Source organism: Dermacentor albipictus, chromosome 1, assembly GCF_038994185.2.
Source record: "Dermacentor albipictus isolate Rhodes 1998 colony chromosome 1, USDA_Dalb.pri_finalv2, whole genome shotgun sequence".
In the NCBI taxonomy this organism is placed as follows: domain Eukaryota; kingdom Metazoa; phylum Arthropoda; class Arachnida; order Ixodida; family Ixodidae; genus Dermacentor; species Dermacentor albipictus.
This window is the reverse complement of record NC_091821.1, coordinates 147,309,938-147,323,378: the sequence shown is the minus strand read 5'-3', so window position 1 is coordinate 147,323,378 and position 13,441 is coordinate 147,309,938. Positions and strand designations below refer to the sequence as shown.

The window sequence follows — 13,441 nt, the reverse complement described above, 5'->3', positions numbered from 1 at the left end:
CATGCATCATTGCAGGTCGTTATATGCTTGTGTCAGGCTCAACATGATTTTATCATTCAGAAACAACGAATGCACGAAAATGGCGCTGGCGCTCCCGCGCTACGCCCAACATACGGGGTTCTCCATCATATATGAGGAGGTTCATACTGCCGGATCCACAGTGCCACCTCTTTTCTTCCATTCCCGTCCCATTCATTCATTCATTCATTCATTCATTCATTCATTCATTCATTCATATCCTTTGCTTCTGATAGCGGGTGGTATCCCTTTATTTAGTGACCTACAATGGTGCTTAGGACTTTCAAATTTGCTTTCGTTTTCCATGTTACAGCATGAAGACCGCAACTGCCATAGCAACGTCCTTCAAAGTTTGCTCCGATTGTCCGTACAGAAGCTTCCAGGAGTTGAAGAGGTTCTGGAAAAACACCGTAAGCGATTATATACTATGGAGAATTCTCTACTTGGAGCGCACAACTCCCGCGCGTGTACTCCAGATAGAACTACATATAAAAAAGAAAGAGATAAATCTTATTAACGAGCCATTCGCGTAGAACGTTATAGAGGTTAGTATATAAGTCCGAGTACACGATGTGCTACATTGTGTGCAAGGCGTTCGGATATTTCTTTCTTTGCTCACTGCTGTCGACACCGTCGTTACTGCTCCTGTCGTTGTTCACGAAAGCGGTGCACGATCGCTGCAGGGTTCGTAACGCGCGCAGGAGCCAAACACCAGCTTCAGCGCCATTTGAAAAGCCATAAATATGAGCTGGAAAGACGCGGAAACAAAATTTAAAAATTCATATCAGCATATTACAAGCAGGAGAGATGAATATGTGGAAGAAAATGAAGGTATAGAGAGGAGAGATCAGGCAACGTTAGTTAGGAAAAAAATAACTGCATATTGCAAGACTTTGAGTTCAAAGTGCCGAAAACTGCCAGTGTTGCATGCAGCCTTCTTGGATGATGACAGGTGGCACGGCGATTCTTCCACCTCTTCCCCGGAGACGTTAGCTAACTCGCATGTAGCACGCGCACACACGCAAAGTAAACGAGGCAAAAAAACAGCGGGCGCTGAAATGTTGGCGACGAGGCATCTGCAACAAAGGAGTGGAAAGGAAATGCATACACGTACGCGCGTTCGCATTCCATGTATCGGCGCTCGATGACAGGCTCTTCCGCGTCGAGAGGCAGCGAGAAAGAAGAAAAAAAAAAGTTCAACAACGCGCTGTATGGGTTTGTCTGTTTTGAACACGGGTGTAGATGTATGCGGGCAGTTTCGGTGACAAAGACCTTGGTCTCTACCCTTGGCTACAGAGATTCGTACAAAGCTCCTTCTCTCTTTTTGGTGGCACAACGCGGTTTATATGGCGTATTATAATATTTCGGTACCGATGTAGGGCGTTCCAACTATACTCGCACATGATTTAAAACACAACGGGAGCTCTATGCAAATGACGTCAAATGTGTGCGTGTGTGCGTGCGCGTGCATGTGTGTGTTTCCAGTTCTTTTAGTGCTTTTAATTTTCATTATTTTGTCTTTCATTATATCGTGAATAAAAAAACCACGTCATAAAAGAAATTCAGTCGTCCCTCACAGACCGTCAACAAAAGAACATGAGTCATTCCACTCCGTGAAGGTGGATGACCAGCGAAGCTGTTTAGCACACGACACAGAGATGACCGAGAATTTTGAACAAAGGTACGAACACATTTGTTTTCCTGATCGGTGGTCGTCGTGACTATTGGTACGCACACAAATTCTCGTATCACCTCTGTTATTAAATGCGTAAGCATTTCTATGCCTATCCAACGAGAAATTGGTCCGTCACGTTAGACAATGAATGCCTCATGGCGCTCATACCCCCGTAAGCAAGCAAATATATATATATATATTGTCTACCTGAGAGTCTACTGACCTTGAAAATTGTGCCCATTGATAACTAATCTGCAGAAAATGCATATCCAAGTGATGAGACGTATAAGCTTTTGCACAGAATGAAGCGATTTTGCATCATATTCGGGAGCCCCGTTTTTTACACACGCCGATTTGTCGACGGACACGAGAAATCCCGCGGAACCCTAGCCATAAATAGCTTCGCTGTAAAACTTCTTTTAAGGGTTAGCCTGACCGCACACCTTGCGTGAAAGAAGACGCGAGTTCTCGCAATGCCTGCACCAGATGAGGTTGCTTACGCAAATTTGCGCTCGTTGCGTTCTTTACTGCTTCCCACCCGAGCGTACAGCCGGCGAAGTTGCCAGCTGAAGGCCCGTTGGCGACAGTGCACGTGCCGGGCGCGCTCTCAATGCCGACCTGCTGGCGCAGTACGGCTACCGCATCCCGGAGGAGACGGAGAGGACGATGATCTACGTGAAGGTGCGGTTCCGAGCGAGCAGCGACCGCTGCTACGTGTACCCGATCCTGTGCGTGCGTCCCACGGAGCCGCAGCCCTTGGCGCGCGTCAACCCTGACCCCATCATAGGCGCCTTCCTGGAATGCGTCCAGCTCAGGATGAGCCAGGTGTGCGGACAGGGGTTCCCCTTGGTGTCGCGCGATCCGGCCTTCCCCACCTCGGAGCTGCTCTGGACGGCCAAGGACGCCCAGGTGGGTCTCGCGAGGCCCACGCTTGGGTCGCGGCGCCTCGGGGGGCGCCCGGTCCGTACTCCAGCGAGGTCTTACACGCAGGTCACGTGGGTGTTTCGTTTCATCGTTAGCGTAATTTTTCAATATCACCCGTGACAATTCTACTTCTTCAGCTACATTACTCTCAGAGGCAGACGCTAATTGCACACAAGAAAATGAATATTTTAATATTCAACAAATATTCGCTAATTACCTTTTGAACTAATCACTTTACGTCACATGTTCCAATTTCAGAATTGTAGCCGGTGACTATTGAAGACATATCCGCTTCGAATGAATTCTAAAGATGACACCAATTTCGAGATATGCTTTGTGACGAAATGTATCCGTGTTCCAGTAACTTTCGAGCATCAATGCATGGCAACTAAGGCGTTTTGTTTTAAAAAAGTAACTGGAACAACAGTTCATTTTTACGGCAAGCTTGACTGCGTTTATCTCCATCCGTTCCAAGGGGGTGAGCCTTGGAAAATAAAAAGCATCAGTATTTTTTTTTTTATGTATAAGCATGGAAAGACACGGTTTCAATGCGTGTATTGGAATATGCGCACTACAGTAACTTGCTGAAACGTAAATTAGTGAAATTTTGTTAAGTGCCTATTCAGTTACGTGTACTGATTTGCAGTGTAAGTAATGTGTACCTCTTCCAGTATTCCAGCTCAATAAGTGCGCAGATTCTTGGTAAACGCCACATGTTATTTTTTTTTTATTTCTCTTAATGTTAAAAAAAAAAAAAACACTCGGTATATATGGCAACATGACGTGTGAGGATGCATCACAGGCATTGCATAGCTGCTGCGGTTAATCGTGCACTTCGAAGGGCACTGAACTACGTCGTCATTACTCCGTATTTATTTATTTATTTATTTATTTATTTATTTATTTATTTATTTATTTATTTATTTATTTATTTATTTATTTATTTCACAGCATGCACGCAATCTCCACTTGCCGCGCGCTAGGCACTTTCACTAGGCAAGGAGAACGTCCGGGGGCAAAAGTCTTCAGACCACGCCGTCGGCGCAGAAAGAGAAGTTAGTCGCTGCCTCCTGTCACGCAGTCTGGAAGTGCATCTAGCAGCGCATGCCCGAGTACGTAGGCGCGAGTGACGTGAACACTGCAGCGCTGCGTTCAATTTTCAGCCAGCCTATAGGTGCGGTCGAAAATCAGGTTCTTTCGTTCTTTCCTTCTTTCTTTCTTCGCTAAAGTTCCTCGGTATCTTTAACTGCAGGTATAGTCATCTTTTTCGTCCTCAAAGAGCCTTGTTTGTTGCTAACGTTTCCGTTATTTTCTTATATAACATATCCACCGGGTTAAAATTCCGCAGCCAGAATACTCATTTCCTAAAAGTTAGAAGATGCAGCCAAATGCCAGAGTAATTGTTTCACATCCCACAGAGTATGCTATAACAGTTTAATCGTTAAGTATGGAAGTAAAAAAAAAAAAAACACCTGAGCATGGACGTGCTATGTCTATTGCATGTCAAGCTCCTGTGCTAACGGTGAGCGAAAATTGCCCGGCATGGGTAGCTGTTCAGATCTGCAGTTATTTATCAAAATTATTGTGCGAAAAGGCCGTGCAAATGACTACATAAAGCGTATGCATTTTTTTTTTTGCGGTTTGAAATCATATAATGGCCTTAATGCGGCCATACTGATCTTGTGTGGAACTCCTGTTATCAGATATTTCGATTTTAAGCGAAAGAAGACTAAAAACATTTGCCGATTACTCTCTCTTCCTTTAAAATCTATCTAAAAAGCAGCGATATCTAAGGATCACCACAATGACAAACGATGAAATAAACAATAATAATAAACGAAGAAAAACATCACGTACGGGCCCCCCTTTTTTTTTAAATAAATGTTCACATCCATTTAAAGCGGTGCATCAGTGGGTTCGTCGATTTATACCTCGGTGTGACGGTGAGCGCATTGTGAACTATAGGAGAAACATCCGGTGCTGCGAATACGAGGTTAAGGGGATGTGGGGCATAAGATAGCATAAAGAGAGAGAGAGAGAGAAAGGCAAAGGAAAGACAGGGAGGTTAACCAGAGATTATCTCCGGTTGGCTACCCTGTACTGGGGGAGGGGAAAGGGGAAGCGATAGGTGAGAGGGAGAAGGATTTAAAAAAAAAAACGAAACTACACACACACGCACGTACACACAAACTGTGTCTGTGGGCACTGTCACGCAGCCCGCAAACGCGTTCCTACTGTGATGCAGTGCACCGTACAATCCTGAGTCACACAGTGAAGTCATAATCTGTCAGAAAGTCCAGTGTCTTTTAAATACCGCAGCAGCGCCTTCATGGCCGATCGCGCTGATGTTCGCGTAGGCCAGTGTCCAAGAATCTTGTTTTCTGACAGTGGGCGCTTGTCCAGTTTGTCTAGGGTGGCTGAGAGGACTGCTCTTTGCGGGTTGAAACGAGAGCACTCACAAAGAAGGTGCGCGATTGTTTCATTGCACCCGCAGAAGTCACAAAGTGGGTTGTCGGACATAAGATAGCATAAAGCTGACAGCCAAGGCAAGGCAGCCAACAGGATGTGCTTCGTTGCTCAAGATAGCGCAAGTGCTTTTTGTCTTATGTCCACGAATATCCATAGCTGCTGACGAGAAACTTGGCTTCAAGGCGGTCTGCCAGAAGCGTGGTTTTCGAGACGTGAATAGTAACACGAACCTCGCTAAATGCCGCTTGTATATGTAGTTACTGAAACTAGCTGTGGCACTTTTTCACGTTTCTCCTCTTTATAACTTCATACACTTCGCCATACAACAAAATTCATCTCCGAATATCGTACAATTAGGAAGTTGTAAATAGACGAACTCCTACAAATGACAGAAAAGAGAAAAAAGAAACTGCGCACTGCATTTCCTCACGCCGATACGCGGTGGCGTATGCACACATCGCCTGTTACGCGCGAACAGTGCGGAATCCTCCCCGGATGGTCGGCTCCGGTGCGGCTGGACTTGCCTCCGAATCAGGTTGATAGGAGTGTTTGTTTTCCGCTTATCGGGCGGAGGCGGATCAAGTTAGAGAATCTACTACTGCTATCACCTAGACCACGGTATACGTCGCTCCGTAAAATCAATGCGCAATGCAGTTTTTCAGTGGCGGGCAAGCGAAGCAGAAACACATGCTTCGTGAAAACAGTGGCGGAGCAGAACATCTCCTCCCCTCTTCCCCTTCCGTACCTAAGAGGTTATTAAACGGGCTGTCAACGCGTAACATTTGCCAGACCGCGCGCGCGTGCGTGCGTGTGCGTGCGTGCGTGCGTGTGCGTGCGTGCGTGCGTGCGTGCGCGTGTGTGCGTGCGTGTGTGCGTGCGTGTGTGTGTGTGTGTGCGTGTGTGTGTGTGTGTGTGTGTGTGTGTGTGTGTGTGTGTGTGTGTGTGTGTGTGTGTGTGTGTGTGTGTGTGTGTGTGTGTGTGTGTGTGTGTGTGTGTGTGTGTGTGTGTGTGTGTGTGTGTGTGTGTGTGTGTGTGTGTGAGGAAGGGGAGGGGGTTCCCTATCGTGTTGAAAAGCTTACGTATGCCAAACGATATGATGCGTCATTGAACGTGTGCACCAACATGAACTTTCCATACTAGGCGAAAAGTATCCATATTTAGTCGCGTAGTGCCTTGCCTCCTAGATTTGCCAATTTCTAGCGATAAAAAAAAATGCGACACGAAAAGCGAGGCACGTTGGTGCCGGCGAATGTTGAGAATTATTCCCTCGCTCGCCACACACTCAGCAGCACATATTCAGTGACCCAGTTGGGTCACTGTGCATTCATGGTCATGTGCATTGCAACGAAGCTAGGAAAAAATTCCAATTAGAAAGCTACAGAGCGGTTTGCAAAACGTTCGAATAAACAGTTTTTGTCTATCTATTAAGTACGAGTGTTTTTCAGCTTACTGCGGATGCCCGCGAAATACAATAAAGCGCCACGTGACATGCCCGCTTACGAGTCGTGATTGCGCTGCGCCCACGCGTTCCGCGCACAAACGAACATGGCATTTATCCGGGGGCGCTGCCGCTGCGTCTGCTTATCGCTATCGGGAACCGCCGCGAGGGAAGCACATCGCTGGCGCAAATCGCACAGCCAACGCATTCGCTGTCACCTTTTAAGGGAACAGGGTAGGCAAATTTTCCGAAAAAAATCGATTTTTTGTTTTTGTTTAATTTAAAATCTCTATTCTTTCCTTAACATGGCCCAGTGTTTCATTTGCGCGTACGCGAAATATTTACCTCAAAATCAACATTTTTCGAAACCTAGGCAGTATCCAGCCACGCCCCCTTTGACACATGCTCTGGATCTTTGCCTCTCCTAAACTGAAAAAAAAAATTTTTTTTCACCGTCAATTTTTTTGTCACGTTTAGCGGAATGGCTGTCACTCATCTGGCAACAGTGAAAACCTAGCTAGCATATTTCACTTAGCCAAACAAATACTAAGACGCAGCTGGATTACTGGCAACACGGGGCGTTTTGCTCGTGCTTTGGCGTGTTTTCGCGGACAATCGAATTTATTTATACTTTGAATCGAATTTATTTATACTTTGGTGCTGGTTTTTTAGTGATAATACAATGACGAAGCCAAAGAAGTGCTTTAAAAAACGTCTCTTCCACGGAAACCGGCATAAGTCAACCTCCAATGACGCCAATTCTCCGCAACACAAACCAGGAGTGGGCGCTGCGGCCATCACATGAGCGTCTGCATTGAAGCTTTCGCGCTCGGCGGAACGCTCTAAGCAGAACGCGGGTGTTTCAGCAGCTCTCAAAGCCTTAGCTTCTCCAGATGTGTCGCCATGGAAAAACTCAGAACGCGGATGAGGCGTTCAACAAGATTGTATGGGAGCGCGCCCTGAAGAATGTCTTTCTTGGCCTCAACACGCTGAAAATAGCGACAATGGATGCTGTGCTAACTTTTATTGACCGCAGCATTGCTCGAGCCGACATTTTGAGGTCATTCGGAGTTTCTCCACGACGGTTCACAGTCCAGCGGTTGCGCGAAGTTGAGCGGCGGCGACTGTACTTTGCAGAGAGGGCTACACGACTGGTAACTAAGGAGGCCCAGAAAACAAGGCAGCTAGCACAGAAAAGAAGTGTTGACGATAGAGGGGGCTACCAGGCTGGTGGCTATTGAAAAAATGCGCCAGAATTTGTTTCTATAGTCCTATATTGCAATAAAGCTCTTTCTTCCACTTCAAAGCCAATTATCTCAAAACACCGAATTTTGGTGCATTTGACCCTTTTTTTCAGAAACTACAAGGGCTATGGCGATAACATTTTCCAGATATTGAGCAAACATTACAGAAAGTCTACTGAACCAGGAGTTTAAATATTCTTGCAGGGGATTTTTGTTTACAGGCTATTTACTGCAGATTTTGGCTCTAAAATTTGGTGGGTCCAGTAAAAAAATTAAAACAAAAAATCTAATCGGTAAAAAGAAATAATCCTGGTTCAGTAACACTACCTAACATTGATGATTACAATGCCACCAAGATTATTTTTCTAACCCCAGCAGATCACGAGAAAAAGGGTCACGAACATAGCCAAAAATGCATGGCTAGAATAGGACCTACCCTGTCCCCTTAAGCGGCAGCACGCCCTTCTGTAGATGCTGTGTTCGTTTGTACGCGGACAGTTTGGGAGCGCTGCAATCACGGCGCGCAAGCGGGTATGTCACGCGGTATTTTTTTTTTTCGCGGGCATCCACAGTAAGCTGAAATACAGTAATACTTAATAGATAGAAAGTTAGAAAGTGTCTAATCGGACGTTTTTCAAAGCGCTCTGCAACTTTCTAATTGGAATTTTTTGCCTAACTTCGTTGCTTCAGAAGCTGGTCAATTAATGTGGACTAATTATCTAATGAAGCAAAATACAAAAAACAGCGTGACACACTACATACAAAAGTGAGCAACATGCATTTGGTAGCGTCGTCTTGGAGTTCATCGGCATATTTTTAAACTCTGGCTAAAGTTAGCTGAAACACCCTGTATAAGGGGCGCATACATTCAACATATAAATATTAGTTAGGGCGAGAACACAAAGAGGTGGCTTCAAAGCAAGAACATCCCCATAACAAGATAGAATATAATCCAAGCAGCCGTGTAGCCGTGTATTGCGCTATTTGGACTAAACAACCACTTACTACCTCTGTGATCTTCTATTCAGTGCACAGGGTAAGGGGGATATGGGAGAGCAAGAGAGGCGACGACGCAATGATAAAATGGAGCTATGTGTGCGGCGTCGATACAATATAGGGAAAGTGTGCTGTACATGTGCGCTGTACTGTGCAGTAAGTGCATCTGCACAACACGCGCTCGCACGAATACACACAGAGACTCTGAACACGAACGATACGCTTGTACACGAGCACTCGTTTGTGTCGGACATCCCACCAAGCAGGACCCGATAAAGTCGGGTCGAGTTGGCTTGCCGAGCCAAAAAGCGGTCGTCTGGTCCGTGCAAACGCTAGTGGGTCGCGCCGTGCGAGCGTCAAAATGAGTTCTGGCAATACGCGTACAAGGGGTGCTTTGAATCGCCCATCTCACCATTGCGAGATGCGTGAAAACGTGATCGGGTCGGGCTATAGGTGAATGCGACCTCTGACTCGACCCGCTCGCGTCGATTTGGTGTGAACAAAACTACAGGGGCTCTAAAATTATCTTTACAGCGCGTCAAGTACGCTCGACATCTGCACACCCTCGAGTAATATGAAAGCGAAAACCCTAATTTCTTTGACAAGGCCGTAGCATGGCTTAACCCTTTGAAAATGAGAAATATAAGTACCCGAAAAGAGCGTTTACTTTCCTCCTAAATGTGCAAAATACACAGAGAATAAGCATAATCAATCAAACGGGGAAATGTTTTGCGGAAACTTTTTGAGAAATAGGGAGGCAACACCAGGCAGAAAGCCGGTAGTGGGCTTTACCCCAAGCCACCTATGACATCATTCGGAACTTGTAGACAGCTCTCGTCATATACGAACTTTATTTGTACATTGAATTTGCTTTACGTACGTGCGTGATACCAGTGCAGCCGATCTTCCATCGGTCTATCTCCTCTAACCGTGGTTCCAAAGGGAGCGAGTGCCATACTTCTTTCTCGTCCTGTGTCCCAGCTCTAAACCAACAAATGACGCTTGCTGCCTGTCAATCAGTGTTGACTGGAGACATTTAGCAAGCAACTCCGTACTCGATACTAAAACTCAGCAATATTATTGTTTATTTCATACGGCGTGTTTTTTTCCGAAAACGCTGAACCCTAACTATAAACCGTAAATCTGATACTGAGAATGAGACGCTGGGCGTTCATAACGAGGACACACGGGTGCTTGATGACCTGGAATTCACGACAGTCGCACGCTGACAATACGGAAAGGATAAGTGCTGTAAATGCTACTCCCATCGATATACGTGGTGCAGTAATGTTGCATTAGAGCAGCATAGACTACGCTATAGAATTCAAGTCTATTCTTGTATATTTGTGTTCAACCAAAGAGGGATAAAACTAACACAAACTAAGAGTACAATAACACGGGAATTGGTGGTTTGCCACTATTTGTGAGCTCGTTACCTGAGCTAGCTTCTTTATTATTATTTTTATTCATCTGATTATACAGTGTGTTTTAGTGTGGCGACCATGCCGGTACTCATTTTAGCACGTGTTGACGTTTTATGAACTGGACACATGCAAATATTCCGTTCTTGATTTTTTTCCGCTGCCGACTCTGTGGCTTTACTATGTGCATTTCTTTTTTTTTCAGGAGCAGAGTAGTAGCCGGCGCCTCTGGCAGGCACAAATTTTTCCATGTGCTCATTGCAAAGCTACGCGAATAAGGATAGTATTCGTAACGCTATATGCAAAGCTTATTTTTCACGGTTTCTTCTTGTGCGTCATGTTTTGCTCTCGTCCGCGAATGTAATATGACGCTACAGGCAATGAAAAGATAAAACGGACGCGCATTTCGCAACGCTTGCAACGGGGCACGATCTTCGTAATGAACCTATTATAGATTGGCAAGCTCAGCGCCTGAAGCGCTCGACACGCGGTGATTCCATGCACAGGACTACACGATGACTGAACGCGACGATTCCACAGGACGTCGGCGGAGGTGGCGCTTCGGGAGGCCTATGGGTGCCTCGATGCGCTTCTCCACCGGCGAAGTAGAGAGTGCATCCAGGCACCATATAGGCGGCTGGTGCATTCCATGGCCGCGTCCCACAGGAAAGTGATGGCGCAGAAAAGTGGGTAATCATAACACGACACTTGAGGTCCCGAGTCCGAAGTTTCGCTACGAAGGAGCTAAACACATCGCGCATTCGTACGATTGGCTTCCCCTGCGCGCTGCTCGTGCAAGTATATAATGCCAGAGACATTGATATGTGGCGGAGATTAGGGCCTGAGGCGACTTCCGAGTGCAGAGGAAGGCTTATACATTTGCACAGAGAAGGGCTTATGAGGCCCACTGCTGGACTGGAGTACGCGCACGTACACATTCCAGTATGCTTGAAAGTATACTTGCTTTGATTACAACCAGCTGTAATGCAGGTTATAATTACGGCTAATATTGTTGCGTGCATGCAACCGGGCATTTGATAAGTCGCAGTCGTGCCGAACCGTTGTACAACGAAATACTTTAGAAATTTCGAGTGATTGAAATTGTGTTTAGAATTCTTTCAGATGTCTTTTCATGAATATTATTCCTTTATAACTTCCAGATATCATAAAATTGAATTTCTAATCTCGGAAAGTCCGGAAATTGGCATAGACTCCCATAAAACGTGTTTGCGATAATAAATGAGCGCAAAATGTACAGAACCTTAGTTAATACTTCACAAGCACTTCTTTAAATTTGTATTTCGTTTTTTTTTCTCTCTCTCTCTCTCCGCTAGACTGAAATCGACAAAGTAAGCTGGACACCAAGACCAAGATCTGCACAAGTGCCGTACAGGCCGAAAGTATCCTTTGAAGCAAAGCCTGTGACAGTCTTCATCGGCGACGTGGAAATAGTGCCGGAGAGTGATGAGGAGGTTGAGAAGACGGAACAGAACAATTACTCTAGTTCGACCAAGATAAAACCATGTTTTGGACCAAAGCAAAGCGGCATCCACGACAGTCGCATCGAAGCTAGCGCCAGCGCACGACCACTAGATGCGCCTGGTTGCAGCCGTGAGCGACTGGGCAACACATTAGCGAGCCCTCAAGCGTACCAGCGAGCGACGGCAACCGCGTTCCCTGCTGTGGTAGAATGGCTGAATTCTTGCGAGTTTCCTGTGGTGCAGAAAGGAAATAACGAAATAACTGCGGTGAAAAAGGTGCCACATGGTGAACCCAGGGCTCCCCGAGCTACCTGCACAGACACGACGAGCTGTAAGGCACAAACGGTGGCCTCTCCAGTTACCGCAAGGTCACAGCAGACTCTGCAAGGACAACAGCCATGCAGCTCCACTGTTACTGTGCACAAGAGTCATGGTTTTTCTGTAGGTGAAAGTCCTAAAGAAGCGGGAAGTAAACTCACAAACCAAGTGAAGATCGCACATCTACCCCAACAGGCTTCTACGCAACTCGGAGCAAGCAAAGGTGCGCCCACACTGAATATTTATGATTCCTCAAGCGACGGGACTACTAAATACGCAATGCCTGGACATTCAGGCTACACAAAGGTCGCACAGCAACCGCAGAAAACGTCTGCGCAAATTGGAGAAAAGTGGGACAGTTTAACTACTCCCGCACAGAACATTAACGATGTCTCACGCGGTAAAGCTCCTGGAAACGAAACAGGTGGAGTAACCAACCAATTAGCAGCGCAACTAGCAGGGGGCACATCCACGCAACATGGAAGAATGTGGGACGGCTCAACTGCTACCGCACAGAATATTCATGGCCTTTCACAACGTACAACTTCTCTATCCTCAGGCGGTATGCTTCCAACACCAGCCAAAATAGATCAACCAGCACAGAAATCATTCTCCACTATGCTCAAAGGTATGTGGGACGGAGCTCTTTCTACGGCAAGGAACACGCCAACGTTCGACAACGATGGGAGACGATATCAAAATGCGCAGACCTCGAGGCACCCTCAGTTGCTTAAGCTCGGCCAACCAGCAGTACAGCCAGGTCCGCCTCCTGCAATAAAACAGAGCACAGTGAGTCTGTCGCTGAACAAGACAAACGGCCAGCAAAGAATCACTTTTGACCGACGCAAAGCAACAGAGCCACGTCCGTCTCCAGCAACCAAGCAGAGCACGGGCAGCTTGTCGATTTACAAAACAAACGACCAACAAAGGATCACTTTCAACAGCCACGATCACTTTCAAGCAATACCCCGTGCAGCCGCAAGTTCGACCAAAACTTCAACTTGCACAGGCGAGAAAGCTGGCCAAGAGGAAAAGACAAGTTTTTTGTGTGTTGCCAACACAGTTAACGCAGACGAGGATCCCACAGCCCGAGAGGTTGCTTCGCAACCCTTGGAATCAGCGCCAAAGGAAACAGATGACCTCCCGACATTCTATAGTACACAGGTGGAGGTGAGTATAGGAGACCTTCATGCTTCTGTTCAACCAATGGGAAATCTTGGGGCGTAGGAAGTTAGACATGCACTGATACCGGCGTTCGCGTTTAATTCGATAAAACTCGATCAGTCCTACACTATAAATCTTTCAGTAAGCAATCTACTGAGGTGCGTCATACTGTTATGTATACAATAGTTTCGGGCAGAGTGAATCTAAAACGTCTTGGCGTGGACACTGTTGTCAGCTGAACAGCCTGTGCTGGGCGAGCAACCGAAGCAAAGCAGGCGCAAACATAGAGTGTA

At 46.4% G+C, this 13,441-nt stretch overlaps 1 protein-coding gene across 1 annotated transcript in view; it reads left to right on the top strand.

Annotated features, from left to right (window-relative positions):
* Window positions 1-13,441, top strand: part of LOC135911018 (uncharacterized) — a 40,986-nt gene that overhangs the window by 14,647 nt on the left and 12,898 nt on the right. The window contains exons 7-9 of the mRNA XM_065443099.2: window positions 332-428; window positions 2,324-2,602; window positions 11,520-13,154. Coding sequence (XP_065299171.1) covers window positions 332-428; window positions 2,324-2,602; window positions 11,520-13,154 — 2,011 coding nt within the window. The remainder of the gene's footprint in view (window positions 1-331; window positions 429-2,323; window positions 2,603-11,519; window positions 13,155-13,441) is intronic.